At 40.0% G+C, this 26,621-nt stretch overlaps 1 protein-coding gene and 1 long non-coding RNA gene across 3 annotated transcripts in view; one reads left to right on the top strand and one right to left on the bottom strand.

Annotated features, from left to right (window-relative positions):
* The window catches only part of LOC122884081 (cGMP-dependent protein kinase 1-like), an 87,685-nt gene that overhangs the window by 18,538 nt on the left and 42,526 nt on the right, over positions 1-26,621 (top strand). For both annotated transcript variants that reach the window (XM_044213476.1, XM_044213475.1), the window contains exon 3: positions 9,183-9,296. In XM_044213476.1, coding sequence (XP_044069411.1) covers positions 9,183-9,296 — 114 coding nt within the window. The remainder of the gene's footprint in view (positions 1-9,182; positions 9,297-26,621) is intronic.
* Positions 6,678-24,891, bottom strand: LOC122884084. The gene is made up of 4 exons (XR_006379798.1): positions 24,857-24,891; positions 22,077-22,160; positions 9,160-9,314; positions 6,678-8,336 (listed from the first exon to the last, which is right to left on the bottom strand). It is a non-coding gene; the product is annotated as an uncharacterized LOC122884084 (long non-coding RNA).

The raw sequence follows: 26,621 nt of genomic DNA, 5'->3' as shown, positions 1-26,621 counted from the left end.
TGTGTGTGTGTGTGTGTGTGAGAGACACAGACAAAAAGAGCTCACAAGCATCATATGAGTCGAATATTATGCAAATGTTTGAAATTCCATTCTTTGCTTAGGTAGGTATAAACTGTACTGTATTGTATGCTTGCTGCTGTGAGTATGTTTGTCTGTGTGTGTGTGTGTGTGTGTATGGGGAGGTGGTGGCCATAGACTTGGAGTAATGCTGAGAGTCTGCTGTGACTGGATAAGCTCTGTGTTTGCTGAGGTTCAGACTTGAGGCTACAAGATTGGGCACGAGTAATCTGCTCTGCTACAGTGACGGACAAATCCTTCCCATCACCCCTAGACTAGCACTTGCACAGCACACACACACATATACTGTATATATTCATGCGTAATAGCTGCTGAAATAAAGAAAATGTGTTTACACACAGGCTCTAAACAACATTGTTACCTGAAGACAGCAAGATGATGTCCAGCCTTGAAGGTTGATCAGTGTTCTTGGCTTTGTTAACTTACATACTTGAAGAAGCCTGAATACAGTGAGCTTGGAAAGGCCAGTTTCATCAATCAATGTCACTGGAGTCAAGGTTTACAGGACTTTGAGATCAGGGTTTCTTTTAAATTTCTCTTCTCTCACTTTTTGTTGAGCCTCCTGAGTTAAAATTCATCTCTTTGATCTCTTTTTGAACTTTGATTGCCTCCGCCAAATACTCTCAACCCCAGCATGGGAATTCTCACATTATTTTTTTGTGCAAAGTACAAATCACTGTTAGAAGCTGACTTTGTGTGTGTGTATGTGTGTGTGTAGCATTGGTGGACATAGAGTCGCTGTTGTATCTTAACTATCTCAACTTTTCCAAAACTAAGAAAAACAGCCTTAGCTTGATAACAAAGCATTTTTTGACATTATCTAAGGGACTTTGAAATGATTACATGAGCCAAGGAGGTTAAACAATTCTCAGCCCATCGAGCAGCATGTAATCTCTCAGCCTCACGGAGCCGCTAGCTTGACTGTAGACTCTTAATTTTGTTGTGTATATGTGTACTCTTATGCATGTAAATACTGTATGTTTAAGTTTGTGTAACTATTTGTGTCCCCTACACTCTGAATCCAGATTTCCCTGTAAATGCCTTCTCATGTCTGTGGTGATACAGCGGGCTACTGAAATGAGAGCAGACTGTGGAAATGAGAGAGGCCCATTATTGTAGTACTTTATGTCATATTAATCTGTATTCTGATTTTGAAGCTGTCTAATTAAGTCTGGTCTGCATGAAAGAAAAGCTACAGTATGTGCACATGGCATGGATGCTAACTGCTAATTACAACACTGCGATTCGGTCTGTGAATACAAAATGATAATTTTCACTGCCCCTCTGCTCAGGCCATCAATCAGCTTGTCAACACAGGAGCCATAATCGAAGTTTGATGACTAGGAGAGAAGAAGGGATGAAAGTAGGCCTATTATAACGTTTTAATGAAAACAGAGATAGGAGAGCAGTTCTAGACAAGGGAATTTAACTGTCGCGTCTCACCTCACATGTCCAATTACTCCCACTGAATGAAAGTAACCTTCAGTGTGAGGCTGAAAGGCTCTAAAAGTAGACATATGGTACTACAGTGTGTTCTTGCCGAATTCCTGTATCCAAGGTAAAATGATGTAAAAAGGATGAAACCAGCTGTCCTCTGCATCATGTTGACAACACACTGTTTCATGTCTTTAGGTCTCACGATCCACTTGTACAAAACCGCAGTGTAATTTTCCACCGTGCCGATGGCAGGGAGCCCTGCACAAAGGTGCCACAGTTGAACTGAAAAAGATTGGAAGTGCTCTCATCTCAAATGATATGATTTTCAGCAGCGCTCACCTACAGCATGAGGTGTCCTTCCTGCGTCTTTCTCCCCTGCTGTCCCTCTGTTTCTTTTATCCTCTCTTCATCGCTGCCTGCTTACATTTCTCACCCCACTAATCTTCCTTTTCACAGCTTTTTTATTTTCTTTTCGTTGCTCCTGTAATAAAAATGGCACGTGTTTAAGAAGACAGATTGACGTCAGCTAGTTTGCACTCAGATCCAACCTGCAGAGCAGTGGATATATATATAAAACTGTGTGCTCTTGTCAATTTAAAAGGAATGGAGGCACTGGTGTTTCTCGACAAGACGCAAAAAAAATTTAAGTGAACTGAGTGCACTCCAGCCATACAGCTGAAACTTGTGCTACATTAGTCAGTCAGCAACTGTTTGACTCCCAAAGCGTCCTGAATCTGGGCCGATCACTCGCATGCTTGAATGCGGGCAGAAGTTGAAATATCTTGGTACTACTTCTTACAACATGGGCATTAGGGGATTTCAGCTGCAGTACAGGAACTGCAAGGTGGAGGAGGAAGATTCCTGAAGCTGCAGAAGGCTACACAGACTGCTCCATAAGTTTGTTGACAGAGAGCTGATAACAGTCAACAAGCATCATATTTATTGGAGGTGATGCAGACATGCTGCTCTGTGGGACGAGGATGGAGGACTCAGGGCAAACATCAAACTGTCTTCATGTTTACAGGCTGCTGCTGTCCACCTACTCAAATCACATCATGACATAGCTAAACAGAGCCGGTTGTAGCTTAAAGTATAGAGAATGGTTAGCAATTAGCTAACTAATATCATAGTTTATCGGCCCTGAATGGATAATCAAACTTTGAAGCTTTTGATATACACTCAGTTGCCAGTTCATTAGGTACACTTATCTAAAACTAATGCAGTCTAATACAACTGTCCTGCAATAAATCCTGCCTTCATGAAGGTTATAATCAGTTTTTGCTGAAGCTGTTTTAGAGAGGTGTTGAATCAACTGTATGGTCATTTTAGAGGCTGCAATTTGTGGTGCTGTTGAATTGTATTGCATTATACTCACATGTGTTTCTATTATTTTGTCCACCCCATTTATATCAATGAGTGAAGGCTAAATAACAGAAACACCTCTTCAAAGTTTGATTATCCAGTCAGAGCCAATAAACTATGATATTAGTTAGCTAAAATTGCTAACTGCTAACATTTCTCTATACTTCAAGCTATGTGATCTATTTAGCAAAGTGATGATCTGATTAGAGTCGGTGGATAGCAGCTGCCTGTAGTGCATGGTACAGGTTGTTAGTAGGATTAGATGTATCTGTTAGCCGTGACAGCAGTTGCATCCTGCTGCTGCCCATTCAAAACACAGTACACCAACATTGCCGGGTGGCAGGTGCAGAAAATAGCCACTCACGGTCTGAAAATATCTTCACGTTTGCATTCCACAAGTCATTTCATTCAAACTCCATTGTCAGCACTCTCTATCCCTGTTCATCATCCTGCTGCTTGTATTCTTTCAGCCCGCAGTTACACAAACAGGGATTCTGTGAAATAACAGCACTTGTTTGTCATTTCCAGTGCCAAGGCACTTTGAACTTAATGCAAGTCTCTCCCATTATGAGCCATCCTCCCTGATTAATAATATAACTTACTCTCTCTTTCTCTCTGCCTCTCTCTTTGTGTTTGTTCTTGCTGTTGGCTTCAGCCCACATCCGTATTTTCTTAAACTCTAGGGTTTATTTTGTTCTTCACTGGAGAGAAAAATAATGCATGACTTGTGTCTGAATGCTGCTGCAGAACAACTAGTCCTCATTATCGAACATGGTCACAGTTCTGTGATCAGCAGGAATTACCAATTTTTTAAACATTGATTAATTTAATTAGGTCCACCATTAATTAGCCTCAAACCCAAGCACAGAAGTTTTGACATCTAACCCTTTGCATATCTTTTCATTGAATGTAAAGTAGAGCACTGCATTCATCTTGAGATCTATTTATTCTATTTTTCATTTTCTGATGTCTGCTCACTGTGTTGATTCATGTCTCTTTTTTCACAGCTGGACATCTATGAATATTTGTTCTGCCGAAAGTGTTTTTTGAGAGGTCACATTGTGTTCTTTGAAAAACAAGCTGAAATAACTGCTCAGAGCTGATGTACTATCAAAGGTCATTTTAGGGCTATTTCAGTCAAACCTTTGAATGAACTGCAATTTACGAGATCTTTCACCACATCTTTTTGTTAAGAAATAACGAGCATATGGGGATTTTTAAACCCTGGAATTTTCTGGACCCATTTCAGTCCCTGTTGAATAGATCCCACGCTCAGTCTTGTTTCTCCCATGGCTTTTCCTCCCCAAAACCATTCAAACTGTCAGACAGAACATGATTTTTCTCACAGACTGACCTGAAGTCAGAAGTGTTAAACTGAGCATTGTACCACCTAAAACCTTCAGTGGTAACAACCCCATTTTTTGGCCAGTGGGAGCAGGATGAAACAATGTTCCACTTGATCTACTATCAAATGTTCCTCCCTTGCTCTAATGGATAGGGATAGATTGGGTAATCTGACCCCTGAGCAGTGGCGGAAGAACAATGCCTGTCAGGACAGGATGGTGGTTGTATGTTATCCTCTAGGGGATCTGAACTCCCCCACATCCTGTTTCTTGATGTCTGTTTTGTGCTGCTTAAAAATCATCAAAACTATCAATGGAAGAAGAGGAGGAAGAATTAGAGTATCCTGCACTTGACCCCTGAAACTCTATTTACAGACACAGCCTAATGGCCTCAGTGTGAAAGACTCCACGTGGAAGTTAACAGATGTCCTTTTCTCCAAATTTATTTTGTGGGTAATAGAGAACCTTGTATCACATGCAGCTTGTAGAGACACAATTAAGTAGACTTGTCACAAAAATGTCTTTATCTTTAATCTAATCGTGTTAATCGTAGCCATCAGGTTTTGTCTAAAAGACAGATATCTTAATAGAAAATAGCTGATAATTTGGTCAGATATCCTTCAAATCATAGATGACTATTTAAATCACTCCTGTTAGGGGGTTACTAGGAGCACATGCAAGTCTTCAGCACCAGTGTGAGATAAAGTCAACCCAAAAGATAGCAGCTCTTTGATTTGGAACGCTGCCAGAATCACATCTGATCTTGAGCCAGAGGGAAGTCTGCCCCGAGGTCTGTCCTGATGCCCTGCTATGTGGAGCGCACCACTGTGTGCATTCAAATGATCAGAAATTAACACAGCTATACTGCCTCAGGAGAAGAAGATATGCTTAGATATATCAACAGTGAAAACCCAGTTAATGTTATACATATTGTACTTTATGCATTTTGAATTTATTCCTCTTACATTTTTAATTTGCCTTTAGACAACACAGGATACAGCTGTTGTTAAGTGGCTCAGTGAGATGTAAATGTGCTGTACTTTGATATCAGATCGACTGCCCAATGAGGGAGCGTGTATTTGCCTGTTGTGTTATTATTTTAATAAGATTTGAATAGCACTTGCATATGAGGTGAATTTCAGATGAATTTGGAGCTACAGTAAAAAAGAAGTGTGATAAAGCAGGTCTTATTAGACACAAAAAGGGGAAATAAGCAGGTCTGTGTGTTGGTGTGTGTGGATGGATTCATGTGAACCTCCGAATAACAGTTTCTTTAAAAAGACCATTCAGTGGAATTCCAATAATTGAATAATTGGATTGCTTAATTTCCTAGCACTTCCCTCACAGCCTGCAGTCGGTGAGTTGTCCAAATCAAGCACCGTGCTCTGACTACTCATCTCTCAGGAATTTATTACATGGCTATCCACAGGAAATTATTAGCTTTGTCCACAGTCAAGCATAAAGTTTTTGCTACCTGATGTCTGGTTGTCTTTGTCCCTACATGAACCCATTCACAAAACACTGCTGTTATTAAACCACAGACCTTCCTACACTGCACTTAATGAAATTCTGTGTCTTGTATCCTTTTGAATAGGGCAACAATTATCTGTATTGATACAGACATATATTGCATCTATTTCTATCTATATATCACTGCAGAAACTTTATTTGTTTGCACTCCACCACAAATTGTCTTTCTCCTGAAATTAAAAGTCCACGTGGCTACTCTTTTGATGATGGATCAAAGCCTCAACAGCCAACAATTTTTGTTTCGCTTATTGTGATATGGCAAGGCTCAATAGGCACTTCATATTGGGTGCACACTTGATGATAGGCAGTTCCCTCCTTCTCGCAGACATCAACATGAACCCTCTCTACACCTGATTAGATTTCTGAACTGGAAAAACATGGCAGCTGTTTTGTGAAAATTGACAATTTTCTTCTAAACTATTCACCATCCATTTTCTATCTATGACACCCAGGTTTAATAGTTCTAATAAGGGCTCAGGGGTTTTGAGTCACATCATCATCTTGACACTGATTAGTCTGGCACATATTTATTGGGCTCAATCGATTCTCAATGGCTGTTCTCCAGACTTAAATCTTGCAGTGAATTGATCTCACTAATTACAGTGTTTATAGACTATGAAAGGCTAGATTGACACTTTTTTTCTTCTATACTCAGTTCATGAAACATTTTATTTTACAGTTGCTCTTGTAAACAAGCATCAGGAGTTCCCTCTTTCCTGGGAGAAATCCCAAGGTTAGGCCTGTCACGATAACTACTTTTGTTGGACGATAATTTGTCCCAGAAAAAATTGGGATAAAGAATAACATTGTCATTTTAAGACCATTTTATGCCACTGATATACTGATAATATAATAGCATAATAATGCAAGTACACCCTTTCAAAGAGCAATAAACTTTAAAGCTGCCTGAGCCCCGCCCATGTTGAAACTCAGACACAGAGAGCAGATGACAAGAGGACAGAAGCAGTGCGGCCAGAAATGACAGCAAAATGTGTCGCATAGTTTTTTTCTGTTACATTCAGCTTAGGTGCTGTGAAAAAAAAACGCTCAGGCGTTGTGCCCAAGTCTGATAATGCTGTTCATTCTGGCATCATGTTGGTTAAAATGTTGGTGACATTCTTATCCAAATAAACACACATGTAAACACAACAGGCAATATTGTATGATATGTGGACATAACCTTGATAATTTTAACTGACCTAAAAATAATTATCGTGACAGGTGCAAAGGAAGTTGTCTATTTTATACTTATGAAAGTGACAAACACCAGCTTGTTTGGAAGGAGTAGAAAATATACAATATACATGGAAAAATACAATCTACAATGAGTGTTTTCATATTTTTCCTATGTACATTGAGAAGCAAACTTCAAAAGCATAGTTACTGTCTTTTTCAGATTCAGACATAAGTTTCTGAAAGTGAGCAGTCCAGTGATTATGTACCATTGAAAGAAGCATTTGAGTGAGAGATTTAAAATAGAGATTTATTGTGTGTATGTTTTTCAATCAATCTACTTAAGCTGATAATGGTGAAAGATGCACAAGCACTGTTTGCAAGCATTGTTAAAAATGTGAATGAAGCTTTTTAATGGAGCAGTTAGTTTTTTTTTTGATCCCCAGCAGTTTCTTCATATGAGTGGAACAAGAGGTAAATGTTTCAGGAAGCTCTGACACAAGAAAAAGGCTGTTAATCAAGGACAATGAAAACAGCAGTAGACAGTAAGATGGTGACACACTGTAAGAGGTCTGCATGTATACTTTCATGCTGGGTGTTGCTGGGTGCTTGGATAACGTATTGTTTACCATGACGAAAAAGGCGCACTCTAGTTCCAATAAGGTGGAAAAAACTACAAAGTGGAGAAAAGAATTAGTCCTGAAACATGTCAAGTTTTTTGAAAGCATTTTGTCAAAGGGGTTCATGGCCTCTCTAACAAGATAACATGTCATATTGTTTCCTCTGTGGATGACTCACCTGCTCTTATCATCTTTCCATATTTCATCAGAAGCCTGGAGCTGACTTTAACTGTTTTCTTTGGGGTTTTACTCTCTGTGAATCAGAGTTATGGTCCTGCTGGAATGCTGAGTTTCCAGGAAAGCATACATGCTTGATGAGTCTTGTCTAAACACAGTGGCAGCAGCCATCCCCCCAGTCACAGGGGCAATGAGCTTCTTACAGTGTTAAAGAAGAAAACTATGGATTTGCTTTCTTTAAGCTGGAATTATGCTTCTCAGGGCTGCACATAAGCGAAGATATACAGGTGTTCACACACGTTAATGTGTGTGTTTCTTTTATGTTTGTACAGATTGGCGGCATAACATAAAGTAATGGAAGCAGGAAGCAGTGTCACGTTTAGCAAATCACAAAGTAAAGACAACATAGAAGAAATCACTTTCACCCTGGTAACAGTCTAAACAAACCACTACATCCGTGAAACCAACATGATATAATTTGGATTTATTAACAGAAATTAATGGGATGATAACTAGAAGGGCAACGATATTAAGTGCATTGAAGAAGAATATAGATTGCTATGCTCTGCTGGAAGATCACTTGTGGCAGTACTAGGGTGAAATGTACGCCCAAACCCTGAAAGAAAAAATAGAGAAAACTTAACGACAGGATGTTGGATCAACCAATCAGCTTGCTTGACGAGCAGGTCCACAATATGTGTTGTTGAGATTTTGGAGGTGTGCAACCTGCGGTTACCCATAATACCCTTCTCTGCGTAGATTTGCTAAGATGTTTACATGTATCTCCGCAGCTGCATAATTCCAGCTTTAGTGGGGTTTTTGTACGTTTTGTTGGTAAAAAGCTATTGTTATTGGAATATAATAGATTACTGAGGTTAAAAGCAATTAGTTATCCCTTAATTATTGCTCTTCATATGCCACAAGTGGTAGGTAATGCTTTTTCAATGCAAAAATATGTTTACTTTGGAAATGGATCTGGATGGTGACTATGTGAATCCAAACATACTATCAGGAGTCCTGATAACTTACACATATTTTCACATACAGTATATTGAATTAACAGTCCTCACCTTAAGGCATACCATGTTGTGTCTGTGAGTTATGGAGTGTTAAGCTATAAGTAGATTTTTCTCATGTTGGTACTGCTGCATTGATATTTAATAGGACCACGCACAGGCCTTGGTAGGAGGCCAGTAGCCCTTGGAAACTGCAAATTACAAAATAATCTTATTTTTTTTCCAGCCCAGTGAGTCAAGAGCACTCTGGCTGGGTGCCCCCAAAAATCAAGCAAAAGCCCTCAGACACCTATCATCCACTCCATTTCATCACTGAAACTTTGTTTGCTACACATATTGAATGCAGCAGAGGACTCACACACTTGGGTAATCAGGCAGGAAAATAAATGTTCAATTTAAATAGCATTATTCTTAATGGCGTACCTGTATTTCTGTGCATGTTTCAGACGGGAAGGTGGAGGTGACGAAGGAGAGCCTGAAGCTCTGCACCATGGGGCCAGGAAAGGTGTTTGGAGAGCTGGCTATTCTCTACAACTGCACCAGGACTGCCACTGTCAAGAGTGAGTCTCCACAGACACCTGGAAAAACGTCCAAAGTGCACACATGAGTTTCCCATGTGACAGATAATGTCACCAGGTTACACACACACACAGACAAACACAACCACTGAAATCTGTCCCCTTGTTGTGGAGGATTAGGGGTCTTTCTACCTGTAAGATATCGGTCCTACATTGAAACAAAGAGAGGGATCACACTGTCACTGTATGAATGGGGAGCACAGCAGCTATGATGAAACACCACTCTGTTTTTACAACATTCCAGTTAAGTGTTTTGTAAGACCCCCAGTGAGCTGAATGTCAAGGTTTACTGCTTCTGCTCTTTCATGTGTCAAAGCTCCAGCTATGAAGGATGCACAGTGGGTGAGTAGGTGGTCTATCAGACCAGCGATTTGAATAGTCAGCCTAATAGAGTAAGGAGAGGAGACTGAGAAAGGACAGGACAGATGGTGTACTACGCACATTTGAGACCTAGTGTGTTGTAAGATAGTGTGTCAGGATGAAAAATGTGTGTTTATGTGAGGCAGGAAATGGGAAATAACTGGAAATGTGTCTTTGGATAGAAGAATAAATAGACAAAAGGTGAGATGAGATGAGGCTGGTGGTGTTTTTGTGCACATAAATACAGTTAAAATTAAAATAAACAAATGTAGGTCAGTGTCTGAGTGAGAACATTCTCTATAATAATTCAGTATAATCCTTACTGACCTGGTAAATAATTTCCCACAGTGTGAGCTGGTTGATTTTTCCCTGTTGAATTGTGGAGGAAACAGGGTTGATGATGGTGGCGGCAAGGTTGCACGCCCTTTGCTGGCCCTTTTCATGTCCTATGATCTCCTACCACTGACCAGCCAACCTGACGGAAATCCCAGCTCCCGTCGCTATGGCAACAAGTGCCAACAGGTAGTTGAGCCAACTCTTATGGGATAAAATATTCCCCTTCCCACAGGCGACAGACTGTCTGTCTTTTTTCTTTTGTATATTCTTTTGCCTGCCACCAGCCCACCGGCCTGCACTTCCTGTCACGATCTTTTGAAGTGTACGTCAGTGCTTTGCTGCTTAATAAAAACTCTACATGGAACAAATGATGTAATTGTCTACACGGGCAGAAGTGTGTTTACAGTCTTACACAGTCACTGGCACTGTCTGAAGGTTAGTTTAATGTATGTCTCTACAGAAGAATGTACTGATGAATCCAGCTGCCACACAGAATATTAGAGGTGACGGCCTCTAATGGAAATCATGCAAGTACTTGATGAGTGTGCATTATCCAATTAAATTTGATCCCTGTAGGAGGATATATTCTGTAATTTCAATTTACATTGCATGGTCTCCTAAGTCCCCCCCCCCATCCTTTAACTGCAAGGTAACATAATATGACATTATTGTAACTGTGATAATGAAGAGATTATTGGAGTTTGTCACGTAATAAATTAAGAAAAATTACAGAAACAATTGAGAGCCGTTATGTGCAGTGACTCATCATATGCAAGAGTAATTACCTGCCCCCCCATCCTTTAACTGCAAGGTAACATAATATGACATTATTGCAACTGTGATAATGAAGAGATTACTGGAGTTTGTCACCTATTCAATTAAGAAAAATCATAGAAACAATTGAGAGCCATTGTGCAGTGACTCATTTAGAGAAATTGTTTGAAGTTATGATTTGAAGACTTGTGTGCATTGAAGAAAGTCAGACCGATCAAGAACTCAAGGCTTTTCCACCACAGTGTTTAGGTAGCTGACATTTCCAGTGTTTCTTTGTTTCAAGAATTGTGGTGCATTGTGCAGCGGTTTACTTTGCAATTAAACAGGCACAAATGTTTAAAATTTCACTTGAATGTTCAAGTCAGCATGAAAAATTTGATTTAAATAGTTCTGGTGAGATAAAAATGAGCTTGAAATGTTGTAGTCCAGCTGCTTTTAGTCTTAAAGCACAGTAACAGTGATATAGCAGATTTTATCTAATTTCCTTTAAATTAGTGCCAACCATTTCCAAAGCATGCTATAGAGTTTTAGATTTTTCATTGTGTCTTTCTCTGTCTCCCAGGCATCATTTGGTTTCTATTCATTTCAGAACATTATGAAAATCACAGACTTGAAACTGACTTGATTTCAGTAATTCATCACAGTGAGCATTGTGTCTGTGGCTTTCCAAATCAATCTGCACTTACAACTGTCTTACAACAGAGGGATAAGATGACTCTGACAACAATGAAAGCAGACATAATTTTCATTTAGATAGATTACCTATCACACACTTAATTTTCAATTCTCTGCAAGTTCTTTGTCAAACCATACTGGTATGAATGGAAACTACCTGGAAAGAAGGAAAGACACATTTTGGAAAATAGTTTGCAGTAATGGAATGAGCAGTATCTGAATATCAGTATCTGAGTATCTAAAATATGCAAAATCACCTACTATAGTCATTTAATTTACAATAATATACAAACAGAAATCTTGGTAAAACTAATTAATAATTCACTAAATCAATAATACAGGTTTCATTTCTAAACAAACTATGTACTGGACCCTTTTATGCAGGAAAGTATTTTGATTGGCAAAATGTTCAAGCATTCATCCAATTTCACAATTTTCTGCGGATGTATTGCAGGGATGACACAAAATTGCAAGCTCTCCCAAATAATACGAGGATTGGTTGAATTTGTATTAATTCTTGCATTTCCATGATTGCAAATTCCTGGAGGGACTGACAAGGATATTGGTTTTCCATCAATCCCTCTCCTTTTCAGCCTTTAGGTGATTTCATGTGTGAGTACTTGCTTGCTTCTCCCAAGAGAAATAGATCCTGTAAAGTAAGTTTGCCCTGACTTGAGCCTTTCAAGTAGCACTTACTCCCAGGCTGTGTAGTACTCCCAACAAGCTCTCCAATCAATATGTTATGTTTAGTATCAGGGTACAGACACTTAAGTGCAAATTTGTGGCCAAATTTGGGGTTTGGCTCCGCCAGTCTTGGGGATGAGGCAGGATTTTAGATGCAGCCTGAGAGAAAAATGTTGTAGTTTACAAAAAAGTCCCCTTGCCATCAAATCCATATCACATCATTTTCACGACAACAGTCGGGAAGATGCTGGCCGAAGAGAAGAGAGGAAGAAAAGGGTAGGAGTGAGAGACAAAAGAGAGAGGTGATAAATACAGTACAGCGGTGACAGCAAAATGAGGGAGCCACCTCAAGGGAAGTGAGACAAAATTGGTATTTTTTGTCTGCAGACAGACAAGAGAGAGGGGCAGTGGCCTCCTGCTAAAAAAATATTCTTTTATAGCATCAAAATGTTACTGTTTCATGAAGACTTGGACTTGACAGCATAACAGGATGCAATTCAGCTTGGTGCGACAGTTGACAGTAGTATACATCACTGCACCACATGAGGACAACAGAATACAGATATTTAAGTGTACATTTAGGGTTTAAGAGATCATTTGAAACTATTTTGTTTTTGTGGCTTGGTCTATTTCTTAAGCTATGGAATCCAAGCATATAGTTGAAAAATGTGGTAAAAGGGTTAACTCAATAACAGGGCTGCAAAAAAACAATTATTTTCATGATCAATGAATCTGTCAATTATGTTCTCGATTCATTGTTTGGTATATTGGATATTCAGTTTATGATATAAAACAGAGAAAAGCAAATGCTCACATTGAATAAGTTGTAACTAGATACTTTCTGGAATTTTTGCTTGAAAAATTAACTTAAGCGATTAATTGATTATCAAAATAGTTGCCAATTGATTTGCTATTGATTCAACAATTCATTAATTGATGATTTCAGCACTCCACAATAAACATGGGCAAACACTAGTGTACTTTACTCTGTAAAGCATTAGCTGTTTCATCATGCTGTTTGTGGTCCTTATTAAATATTAACTTAAGGTCCTCTTATTAACTATTTTCCATAGCTTTCTACCACATCTCAAAGTGAACCTGGAGTTAAGATTTTTTTGTTTTTGTTTCCACAGTCAAGAATGAACTTTCAAGTTCAAATATAGGTCATTTTATTATTAGCAAATCAAATAAAAAATTAAAAACAAAGTTATGGCTCTAACAAATATGATACCAGAACATGGCACACACACAAAAAAGCACATTGTTCAGGTATAGTGGCTCTAAACGAGCATCGGGAATCCTGGCATTGTTTTTGGACCAGTCCTCTCTTAGTGAGGTCACTGCCAGTCACTACTAACATAATCAGTGAGACTGATTATCAGTGTGCTCCATCTTAATGATAGTGGTGGAAAAAAGCAGTCTCAGACGTCATTGCAGAAACTCAGCTGTGCTCTCAGTTGGGATCATATCTAATGCACATGAATGGTTTAACGTATGACTACATTATAATACTTTTTGAATAATAACAATGGCATCTCATTTTGAGAAGTACTGGGCCATCTAGAACATTTGAAGGGAGAGCCAGAGGAGGTGGGGGGCAGTGTGCGTTTGAAAGGAAATCCTAATTAGTTCTAGCCTAAGTATACTGTTGGGTATTTGCAAGCAGCAGACACACAGGCATGCACAAACACTTTTCACACACATATTTCTCTCTTTCTGTCAGTCTTTGTCTCTCTCGCACACACATACAGGGGGAATATTGTATAGTTCAGTCAGGTTTGACAAGCATTAATTTTCATGATGATCAATGTCCAATATGGCCTGGCCATTTTTGACACTGGCATGCCTTCCCTTTCACGCTCCCATGCACATTGGAGAATTAGGTTTCAGCTGTTTAAAGGAGCGTAGGTCTGCAGGTATTGGGAAAACCAAGCATGGCTAAGAAAATGGTAGTATTAAAGTGACTGGAAACTAATGACTGGGGATTGAAAACTAAGGGCTGTTGCATAGCAAACTTGTGTTTTTCCCACCAAACAAGTGAAAGAGGAGTTGCTTTTCTATATCTTTTGGACCATCAGAGTGACTTGTGCTGGTCAGTTAAAAGCTTATTTGTGGATTGTAGTATTATCATTGTCATCCTGTTGGTCACTCCATAAATGCACAACTGGGTGAAGATGATATAGTTCAGATGAAGCTATAATATGAGGCTTTAACAGTCTAACAGAGTTAGAAAATCATGTGGGTATCTATCAAAGTTTTTCACTACCAAATACCCTCTTTTTGACAGTGTTTCCTTGCTGAACCGTAGTGAATGGATACATGCATGTTTGTTGTTATCACCAATATGATTGAGACTAGTAGACTTTACTTTGTGTGATGTCGCCTAAACATCAACAATTCCTAAATCACCATGTCTTGTGTATGAAAAAAATATTGTAACAAAATCCACTTTTATGTAATTAAAAGTGTTAAAGGTCCAGTATGTAGGATTTAGTGGCATCTAGAAGTAAAACTGCAGTTTGCAACCATTTGAATACAGCTCGTCTCACCCTCTCGTTCCAAGCGTGTTGGAGAAACTACAGTGGCCGCAAAACTCACAAAAAACGCGAAAGGCCAGTCTATACATGTACATTACATAATGTGCATCAGATATTCATCTTAAATTGACATTTCCTTTCTCCTATAAATTCCCATTATTTGACATTTATACTCTATCTCTCCCAGCTAATGTGGACTTGAGATAAAAATGAACTAATAAATAAAAGCCTTACTGCAAGGAGTTAAGGCCTGTTTACTGTTTTTCCCCTATAGACAGCACAGACATGCATAACAACATACTTTCTAAAGTATGCATATAGCATCTAGCTTGTATTTTGAATCTTTTTCATAGATGAAACATGACAGCTAACAGAAGGCCAATGCTCGGGCATTAGTATTCATACAGACACATGTATTACTAAAAACAGCACTTCATATCATGGTATCACAGAAAGAAAATGAAGCCACAGCAGCAGCATTGTTCTGGAGACTTCAGAGAATGGCCCTTGTAACAGAGTGATAGCTCAGCTGTATAAAAACCCTTCCTTCCGCTGGGAGTGAGCAAACAGTGGTCTTGCTAATCAGTCTGAGAGAGGAAAATGTGCACATGTGTGTGTAAATGTGTGAGTGTGTAGTAGACGACGTCTGCTCAGTCTCAGGAATCACCCTGTCCACAGTGAGTGAATCTTGTTTTGGCATAAAGAGATAAGTTACAGGTTCGACTCCTTGGAGAACCAGGCACCAAGTTAAACATTATGACCGGTGCGGAAGGCAGAGAATGGCGGCTTTTGCTGGTGACTCTGTTGTGTTTAAAAAATAAAACATGTTGTTTGTAAGACTGTCAGTGTGCCCTCTAAGTCTCTTACTCTTGGGTACACTTTGTGTGTGTGTGTGTATACGTCTCTGGTCTCTTCTATAATTATTTCCCTGATTATTATTCTTGTGTATTTAACATATCTACTTCATCTATGCATCACAAAGAAAAGCAGACTACCTACAAAACACTGTTGCTGCATTTTAACATTTTTCACATATGACTTGATAATGAACGGTGAGATCCCCTCCAGCCTTTCTTTGACCCAGCAGTGTGATTCCTCAACATGCCTTGTCTTGGCCTCCTATCACTCTTGGGTAGTGCCTGCATGTTGGATCTGGCGCAGAATACCAAGCACCAGCTATTTGTCTTGCGAGCAGACAAAAACAACAGCATTTTATACAATTTGTTTTCAGTGTGATTAAAATCAAGTGAGTGCGGGATGTAAAAGCACCCTCCTAACAAAAGCTATTACTTCTGTTTTTTGAAAGCCAGAGTGAGTACTTTCAATTTCCTATAAATTCTGTTAAACATAACGTAGGGAATATCTTGGAGCGAGTGTTTGCTCTGTCTTACATCAATTTGAATAATTAGCAATCGTTAGCAGCTACATTAGCCACAGCATTATCTTTCTGATGATATAATGCAAGCATAAGCATTAGTTTGCAGAAACAGTTAGTAGCAGTTAGCTCCTCTCTTGTTCCTGTGCCCAAAGAACATTTTTAAACTGGGTATACACTACTCTGTTCCCTTTAGTCAGCTGGACATTGCTTTTAGCAGAATGAACTATAAAGCCAGCTGTGGAGGTGTTTTGGTACAGCAGGCCGCCATGGTCTCTGCTGCCTGGGGGACAGCCTCATTCTAGCTACCTGTATCTACGATTAGCCATCTACAATATTCGGTGGTGCCAGCTGAAAGATAGACAAAGACACAGGTTCTCTTCTGCAACCTAACACATTAGCGCCAGTTTGTGCCTCTCATGTAGTCATCATTTTTAAATTTGAGACTTCATGATACATTCCAGTCACAGATATAATATAAAGCCTGCCTCAAAATAAACGTTATAATTTGGACAACCTGGAGAACACTTATGGCCTTGTATTAGGTTCATTTATCCATATTGGTGTTATTTCATCTCTTTTAATATTTGTATAAATATTAACACATTTTTATTTTGCTTGCTCATTTCCATATCTCATTTCCATTAAATCATGGAGATCAGATTGAAAAACAATGGGATATTCCTTTAAATTTAGTAGCTGTTAGACGGATATATAACAATAGAGCTTTGTTGATGTAATCCGTAAACATATGTATAAAAGTATTTGGAATTTAAAATATGGTGGTGGCAGGTCGTCATAACATCTAGTGGCAAGTCATTCCACACTTAAGTATTTGGATTTGGGGAGTGAGAGAAGAGCCACAATTGCTGAAGAGGGTACACATTGTACTGTTGAGTACATGTAAGTATGTTTAGAGTTATAGGTGGACATAATGTATACCATGGAGATTTAAAACCACTGCAGCTTTTAAGAGAAACAACAAATTATATTCATTGTTGTGAACCAAGGGTGGTTGTGTGTGGACTTGAGCACCATCATTAGGTAGGGCCGGGCTGTGAAGAGTTGGAGAAAGGGGCTCTTAGAATCAGGAAAGCTAGTGAATGCACTCTTAACAAGGATCAGAGGCACCATCTACTGTGCTGCTGTGTCGTTTCCAGTCTTAGGCTACTCACAATAACTAGAGGTGCAACCAAGAGCAGGGAAATGACAGACTGAAGAGGTAGACATACAAATGCATCAAACAATAAACATGCAAATGCAAAAATTAGAGAAATGGCAAATGGACTGTACAGTTTGTGTAGGCACGCCACATCAGAATGCAGCCAAGCAATTGGACAAGCAGAGAAATAGAGATACAGAGCTACAGAAAGCAACAGGAATAACTACTGATTATTAAAATAACAAAGCTCACAAACTGGCGTCACATTTGCTGTGACTGTGATGTCCATAATGATGTTCACATATTTTGTTGTAAAAGTTAAGGCACCATCATTCTCCTTTCATCACCTCGTGCTGATGTGTGTGAACTATATTACCGTGGGATAAAGGATTTCTTTGGATAATCTAAGAAAATACAGAAACAGGCACAGAGAGAAGAAGACAGAAAGAATGGCTTTGGTAGATAGAATTCCAGTGGGACAGAGTGGAGAAGAAATCTTCTCTGTTTCCATGGCTGCCATGGTAACGCTGTTGCCAGAGTGCGGCAAGAAATGTGGTGGTAAAATGGTGATGGCGGCAGGTTAGCCCCCACCCAGCTGTTTGAAGTCACGGTTGTTGTGCTGGTCACTGTGTGCATTTCACATCTGATGTCTGTGCCTATAACTTGACAGTGTGGCTTATTTTAATCGAATGAAGGCATCTGAATTTTTATGTGCTTTTGTGTGTTAAAGGTTGTCCCTGTGTGTGTATGTGTGTGTGTGCGTTTGGACTGAGGGCCCCTGCTGCTGTTGTTGTCCTGATTCTCGGTTGGAGCGCAGGTGTGAGCCCAGAGCTAGAGGCTCTTCTGGGGCTCTATACAGCTTGAAAGGTTAAAACACCCAGAGAGAGGCAACCTCAGACAGCAGCAATATACAGTCAGTTGACAGCCCTGCAGGTGTAGCTTTAAACAACTGCTTTTCTTGGGCATGTTTTATGCTAATAGTCTCATGTGACAATATGGACAGGCTAATAATGTGAACATGAATTTTGCTCTGGGGGAATGTTGGGTAACTTAGGACAGCTCTCTGTGTTGAAGGATTACTTAGTCTGTCTACCTGTTTTGCATTATCCAGGGGAAAATTTGCATTGCTTGCCTTTTTTGACACAATTTTGGGACACATTTGCTTTATAAAAAACATTATTTGCTGGTGAAGCTGTACCTCAGTATCAGTGGAGGAACATGGCTCAGGAAACTTTGTGGAGCTGCTTCTCTTAGCAATACTTTGAATCAGGTGCTACTTGTCTGGAATCTTATACAACATTTACACTTAGTTACTTAATGCGTCTTGGGCAGATTGAATAACAATCTGCTTTTACAAAAGCTAAATGTTAATGCACCCAAGAACTCAAGATAGATTGAAATTTGCTGACTCAAATCGCCTTCCGAGACACATTCTAGCCAGATGCTGAAAAGGTGTAAATGCATCTGTCTGATCAGTGTAACTACGTCAGTAAGCGCTTCGTGGAAGTAGCCTCTACAGTGTCTGTCCCTTGTGTTAATGGCAGCTAAAGTTACACTGAAATTAGCCAGTCGACAGCGCTATCGACAGAGACAGTCAGAGAAGACGATAAAACTTTTATCCTGCTCGTTATTCATAAATACAATTCACCAATACATCTGTGTTAGTTTATGGATAGTTATTTGTTAGCTAACTGTTAATTAAGTTATTTGTCTTCTGGTGTTTTTGGCAGTTAACAGTTTAAGGTGCATTACTACCCCCCTCTGAACTGGAGTAGTGCCATCCTGGATTTGCATGTAGCCAACAGAGACACATATATTTGGCTAAGTGTCTTCAATCCAATCTGGATTTCATCTGGATACAAGACACTTGAAATGACAAGTGTAAATGGGGTTTCAGATGCTGACAGTGATCACAGGAACATGAAAGCTAATCCTCCAAGGAACGAACTGGAGCATGTATGACTCACACCCTTAGCTGTTTTATGGATTATTGATTTTTTTTTAACTTGTTGATCTATCTATGAAAAAGGAATTCTGTAAGCAAGCTGTTTCTCACACAGTGTAGAAAATGGAGCCTTGAGAATCAAAGTCGATGAGTGTGGAACAAAATGCTTGTTACAGATTTAAATCTGGAATTTAGTTTCATTTTCCCAGTGCAACGTTCAGACAGGTGTGGTCCAGTGGACTAGGACGCAGACCATGTAGCCATCTGTAGCCAAATTTCTAGACTCACTAATGTTGAGTCAGTCTGAGAGAAGGTGGGACTGACCTTTCATCCAAGAAGGACTGATTGTTGTTCTTAACTGGATGAGAAAAAGATACAAGCAGCAGAACATGCTGTATGTTTTGCTCGCTCTAGCAGCTTATATTTGCAATCTTGCCCACCTCTTGCTCATCCTGTTCCACCTGCCTTCATCACAGTTTTCAAGTAAATTTTGTCTTGCCAATTCTGGTCTGACCACAGAATAGGGCAGTCAAAAGGCCTTAATGTTTGGTACCATAAAATACAATTAAAGTAACTGACTGATAAGCAATGAAATTTCTATTTTCCGACCTTCACCCTCCAAAAACCAAACTTAATTTCATGCCCCATGAGACGTGAATGATAAGGTTGGGCAATAGGATGGTATATACCGTGCAATGGCAGAAATGTGTCCACCGGTAGAGATTTTGGCAATACCGTTTCCACTGCAGGAGCTATCCCTTAGTGTCTCTGCCATATATTCGGGGCAGGCTATGTAGCAAATCAGGGCTGGATTCTTGTGTGATCTCGCGAATACAGCTGCCTTGCAAGGTAACATGATTTGGTCTGCAGGACTGCTTACCACGTTCTCATGTGACATGAGAGCAACAGTTGGTGGCGGTAATGCACCTCTAAGATGGTTTGCCAACCGCCACAGAAGAGAGTGACAAGAAAACATGGAGGAGGAGAGTGAAATTGTAAATACAGAGCAGGAGGAGTTGTGGATTGAGTGGATGATGGTGAATAAACTGTGATATTATATCTATATATACAGATACAAAACGTTTCCTCATTATGTTGATAAAAAACGTAATTCAGGTGGCACTGAGTGTGTCTCGAAACATATTTGCAGTTGCAAATTTGTAACATATGATCGTTATTTCTGGGAGACAGGGTTGCGGGAAGAAACAGTGAAAGTACAAGACAGTAATTAATCTAGTAAACATGAACATGGAGTCCACAAGAGTTCATGTACAAAGAGTGAAATACAGTTAGCCCAAAAGTAAAGAATGTTGTATTAGCAACATGTTAGGATCAGACAACTAGGACAATCGTTAGCTTGGTTAGCACTAAACTAATTTAATACACCAAATTAGAAACATCTGTCACAAAAGAGCTATAGCAAATGAAGTACCTACAAATAGGGGTTCAATAAGGGCATTTGGTATGGAAGCATATATATATGCTATATTCAAATGATAATGTAAACTTAAAAATGAAAATGTTATTCCACAATAGCATTATAATTTTACATGTGTATATGTTATTTGAGTAAACATTAAAATGCAATAATCCAGTTTTCATTTTCACATACTTTTATGGGCGTTCTATGATTATATTAAAATGAAAATGGAAAAGCTGTTTGACATTTAATTTTCAAAGTTGTAACCTGCTGTACAGTGGACAATATTCAAATGCAATAAGCAAAACAGCGCCCCCAGTTTTTGCATTTACATATACATGTCACACTCTTGAACATGAAATTGAAAATGAAAACTGTCAGTGCTCTCATCAAGGCGGGTCTTCAGTTAGGATGCCGCTTGCTTGAACATCTGCTGCTGTACTCATGTAGTCCGTTTGTGGCAGAAAGATGACTACTGGATTACTGTACAAAAACACAACTTTATACTAATTAAGGGACACAGACTATCATGTCATTTATAGGTTAGATGTTATAATATTTGAAACATGGTAGAATTTTCTACACAAGATCCATTAACAGAGAGAAAGACATTTATAATCTCTGGGCCACTATTTTCTTCCTATAATGAACAGTTTTTAATGGATTTCACAGAAACAGAGCTGAATGTAGGACTCCTGCAGAGTAAAGAGGCATCTTGTCAGAATAATTGCTGTTTCTTTAAACAAAAAAGTGAACAACACACATATACAATGATGAATATGTGCACACATGCTGGTATGCAGTCACTCATTCACACACAGACACAAAAACATGTATTCAACACATTCTGGCAAAGCAGTGGGGGGGAATTATCACTCTGGCTTTGCTCTGTATTTTTGGGTGCAGAGATTTGATGTTTTTGCCTCAGCAGATGGCAAAACATCAGCCTTGACTGACAGAAGGCCTTGTGAAATTCAACAAAGACACAACAAGTTATTTCTTATTGTCGTCAGAACTGAAAAAAGAAAATACTCATGTGTTTGTAGTAATTTTAGTGTAGACACTATGGTTAACTAATTCAGTAGGATATTATCTTGAGATATTACATGACTAAATCTGGACATGTGGTTTTACATTGTTCTCAGGATATTTGACTACAAATCAATAATGTGACAGATTTCAGTGTGGAGTTTGAGTAGACCACAGCACCACCTATATACTGTATAGAAATGATACAACCTAGAGCAGGGCCTAAAAATAACCTACTTGCTGATGAATAGCAAACACACTTCATTTCCTCCATTTGATTTTCTACAGCCGGGCAGACTGAAATTTATCAGGTTATTCAAACTGACTTCCTCTGTGGCAAATAGTTTCTGGTTGATTGTTTATAACGATGAGGACAACAAACAATTAAAATTTATCTCACAAACCGACGGGAAAACTATTATTTATGCTGCAGGGAGTGGATAGTTTGGATGTTTCCTTTGTTACCCCTACATTGAAGCAGTTGTCCTTAACCACTGACGTCATCAGCTCAGGTAGCAGTACTTACATCATGAAACCATGAAATGAAATCTGTGCAGAAAAGAAGAGATGAATTCCTTTTACTGAAACATGTTTTTGAACAAAAGACAGGAGCCTGTTAAAATTTGATTGGGATGATTAAAGACTTTTAAAAAGAACAATGTGTTAACAGGGTTTGCTCTATATAACACAATGTTCTTTTGTTCTTATTCATTTCTGTCTTTTCTTGTCTACCATTCATTAACTCCGCAAAGAGAAATTTCACTTTTCTTCTTGGACTATGACCCCCCCTCCCCCCTCCTTCATTGTTTCAAGTGAAACATGAATCATTAAATAAACCATCGCTGTGAATCTGAGTGGAATTGTTGCAGTGGCAGCCTACTCTCTCACCTTTATGAATCTACATTAAAGGATTATGAGGACTTCTGACACATCAAAAGAAAATATGACAATACAATATATGACAATGATATTCCACCATATAGCTATTACCACTGCATTTGCAATGTCACTAATTTATCCCCATGATTAAAATACTTGCCCACATAATGTTTGCTTGTTTCTCCCATCCATTGGAGGTTTAAGACAACTGTATGTCTGTTCACTCTGCATCATGCTTAACACCCTCCATCAGTGATGTACTTCAGTACTACTAAGTCCATTGGATTGGATTGCTCTTATTCCAATGTACTGAAAAATATAGTACCACTGCTGTACAGTACTGTCCAGATGTCCCTTTAACCTTTATATATTTGTCTGCAAATGTGGAGTTTAGCCAAAATAAATTGTCCATAAGATTACAGGCTCCCTACTCAAGTTGTCAAAGTCTTTAAGCTGGAAATTGGCTAAGTATACTGCTTTGTTTCAGATATGAATAACATTAGCAAATCTGCAATCACAGAGCTAACTGGACCACTATTGGAATATTTATTTCACCCAACCAAACTCCAGTCTTCTAAATGTGAGCATGTTTATGATAAACTTCCAAACAAGATTGGCTATAATTGATGAATAAAGGTTGGGAGTGACTTTTGTTGATGTTACAGAGAGTGAGTGGTAAATGTTTTTTTATCTTGGGACTCTCCAAGACAGAGAAAGCTAAAAGCACGCTTTTAGGAATACTCTTATTCAATCAGCCTCTGACACGAAGTTTCCGACCAAAATGTAACGAGAGTATCCTGTCTGTGCTCAGTGTTAGATTTATGCATTTAAATATTATGACTCCCATATGTCTAGGTGTCTTTTTTATTTTAAAAAAACAAACAAAAAGATGGGTTATCCTAGGTGAGCAATGTGGGTGGATGGCGGGTGGGATGCTGTTCAGCTCAATATTTCTCAAGCAGCTGTTGCTCCAAGTCCATGGACTCCTGTTTCCCACGTGGGACGAGCATTGGCAGAACTGGCAGCTGGAGACTGCAATGGATTAAGCCAGCTAGTTTTCTGTGTTGGGATTCACTGTGACGTGAAAGCTGTTATGAGTGCACATGCTACCACCCTAACTACAGACATGCAATGCTCCAGTTCACAACAAATCATGTAAATCAATTGATCAATTGTGAATTTTAGAAACTAATTACACATTTCAACTACTGCCAAACATGGCTCAGTGTATATGACAGTCCTACACTATCTTTAGTTTCCTTTAAGCCTCAATAAAAATAACTTAGATCCATAATTATGAAGCAAATTCCTCTAATGTTTTCCTTTTTCTTTAGACTCTGTGACACTGTCTGGTGTAAATGACCTGCCCTGCTTTCTCACGCTCTAAAGAGCTCATCCAGATGTAATCAGACTTGGCTGATGTTATTAATGACTTAGGGGGAAAGGAGATTACACTCTTCCACCCTGCAGCCCTGACAGCATTGCTCTCTTAACGCTTTCCAAAACAAGACATGTAGGAAGCCTCGAAGGAGTAGAGTTCACGTTACTATGTGATTTAAGTGTGTATGTGACTGTGCGAGTGTGTTTGTGTCTCAGCCAGTGAGAAGAGAACAGTTGATTTTTTCATTTTCTTACACATTACAGGGAAGGGGGGTTAGGAGAAAATGTTAATGACAAAAATTAAGTTGCAGGAGTAGACAAGTCACAGATTTGACAGTGGGAAAGGTTTTTTAGAGTGACAGTGAAAACCAATTCAAATGCCCTCAAACCCAAACATTAGAACAATATTCCAGAGTGAAAATTCCTATGGTGGGTGCTCTCACTAATTATTTTGGAGATGCCACTCCTTCTCTCAGAGCTGTATAACCCCAGGCTAATCATCTACAAGTGCTAAAATGATAATTCACAGTCGTGCACGTCCTAATAACCAACATAGCACCAAAGACACATGTTGATTAATATATGTGTCGGCGTTTTTGTGTACCCGGCAGAAGCGTCGCTAGAAACTTCGTCTTAAACCATCATAAATTGATATTTTATCGAGTTTTTAAGCCAGGTTTTCTAGGCCACACTGCTTTCCTGGCCACCGCTTTACCTATATGTTCTAACTTGGAAAAAGTTTTCAGTCATCGGACGTGTGGATCTTAAGTAATTTTAAGCTGGCTGCAACTCCACGTGGTTTACCGGACTGCCTCCACTGCTGCTAGCTTAGCTAGGTTTGTTTTTAGCCCGGCGGCTAGGCTAGCCGGTCGGTTTTACCAAGGATTTTAAGCTTGTAGCACTTTCATGGACTTTACTGTGGACTTTAAGCTCTGAAGCACTCTCACGGACTAAATGATGGCTGAGTGTGGATCTTGTCACCTTACCGTCTCAAAGCTGAGGAAAAGTATCGCCTGTCTGGAAGCCGAGCTCAGAGAAAAAGACAAGCTCATCCTGGAGTTCTCCACCGTCGCCTCGGCCCAGGCAAAACACCTGGCGGTCCTCAGCTCCTCTGGCTGCGCAAGCCGGAATGCGGGGGTGGTGAGAAGGCTCCGGTGAGTTCGACTCCACGCCAACCGGAGCACTGGACCGTAGCCTGTAAGGACAGACATGGTGCAAAGCGCCCAACTCCTCCACCTTCACATCGGGACCTCCCGCTGGCCAACAGGTTTGACATCCTGGACACGCAGGACTTTCCTCCACTGGAGGGACGCCCCCATCTTCCAGCAGCCAAGTCTTCCTCCTCCTCTCGCCGCAAGTTACTGAAAGAGGCCGTGATCAGGAGAAGCTCTGGGGGTCTCATTCGTCCTGAGACGGCAGCGAACACCTCTGCTGAGGAGGACGCCGCCCCCTCGCCGCAGCAGTCCCCGGCCACAACTATCCCAGGGACGGCTGATGGGACTCGGCGGGCTCCACGATCATCGACTCTGCCTCCTCTCATCCCCCCAACCACGCTGATCGTTGGAGACTCCATAGTGAGGAATATCCGCTTCGCTAATGCGCTCACACGCTGCTTTCCCGAGCAACGACCCCGACATCCTCGAAAAAGCTCCCGGACTTCTGGCTGCACTCCCGATGACTATCACGAAAATCATAGTCCATGTCGGCACAAATGACACCGCCCGTCAGCAATCGGAGCTGACGAAAGCAGACTTCATCCACCTCTTTGACCTGCTCAACAGCACCGGAAAGCATGCTTTCATTTCGGGTCCAATTCCTACACTGGGTCGGGGAATTGGCCGTTTTAGCAGGATCCTCAGCCTTCATACCTGGCTCCAGTCTGTCTGCAGCACCCATGACGTTAGTTTTATTCACAACTTTAACTTATTCTGGGATCGTTCTTCCTTGTTTGCACGAGATGGTCTCCACCCAAACAAGTCAGGTAGTCGCATGCTAGCGGCTAACCTGCAGCACGCTGTGCTGTCCTCCTCACTTAGTTGACTATTTACATCACCTGTTTCCCCTCGCTCTTCTTCTTCCTCTACTCTGCCCACAATAAACAGCCACGTACTCTCTGCTGTCACTACCGCCCCCTTGTGGACTGATCATAGTGCTGCTATCTGGAGCCCGGCTGCCTCTAGTGCCACCTTTAACATTCCTGTGGTAATTTCGGACAGGTCCTTAGTGCGAAACAGACACAACCGACACAGCGACAATAATAACTTAATAAAGATCCGGGCCAGAACCCGACCTCCAGTCTCAACATCAAATCTGAACCAGCACAGACTTTTTAAGATGGCTCTCCTGAATGTAAGATCCCTCTCTAACAAAACGTTTATTTTAAATGACTTTATCTCTTCCACTGAGTTAGACTTTATGTTTTTAACTGAATCCTGGCTACATCCTGGTGATCACAGTCAGCTGGCTGAATTGTGCCCTCCTGATTATGACTGCTTTAGTTGCCCTAGGGTCTGTGGTCGAGGTGGGGGCCTTGTTACTGTCTATAGGAAGCATTTTAAGTGTGACCTCATAGCTTGCAATGATTTTTCCTCCTTTGAAGTGCTCATGTTTAAACTTGGTGGCCCCCTCCCAGTCATATTTGCTATTATATATCGCCCCCCTAAACCAGCTGGCTCCTTCTTGTTGGAACTCCCTGAGTTTTTATCCAGTCTTGTGTTAAATTATGATAGAATTGTTCTTTGTGGTGACTTT

This window comes from Siniperca chuatsi, linkage group LG11 (genome assembly GCF_020085105.1).
Source record: "Siniperca chuatsi isolate FFG_IHB_CAS linkage group LG11, ASM2008510v1, whole genome shotgun sequence".
Lineage (NCBI taxonomy): Eukaryota > Metazoa > Chordata > Actinopteri > Centrarchiformes > Sinipercidae > Siniperca > Siniperca chuatsi.
The sequence above is the reverse complement of the archived record's forward strand: the minus strand, read 5'-3'. Positions and strand labels throughout refer to the sequence as shown.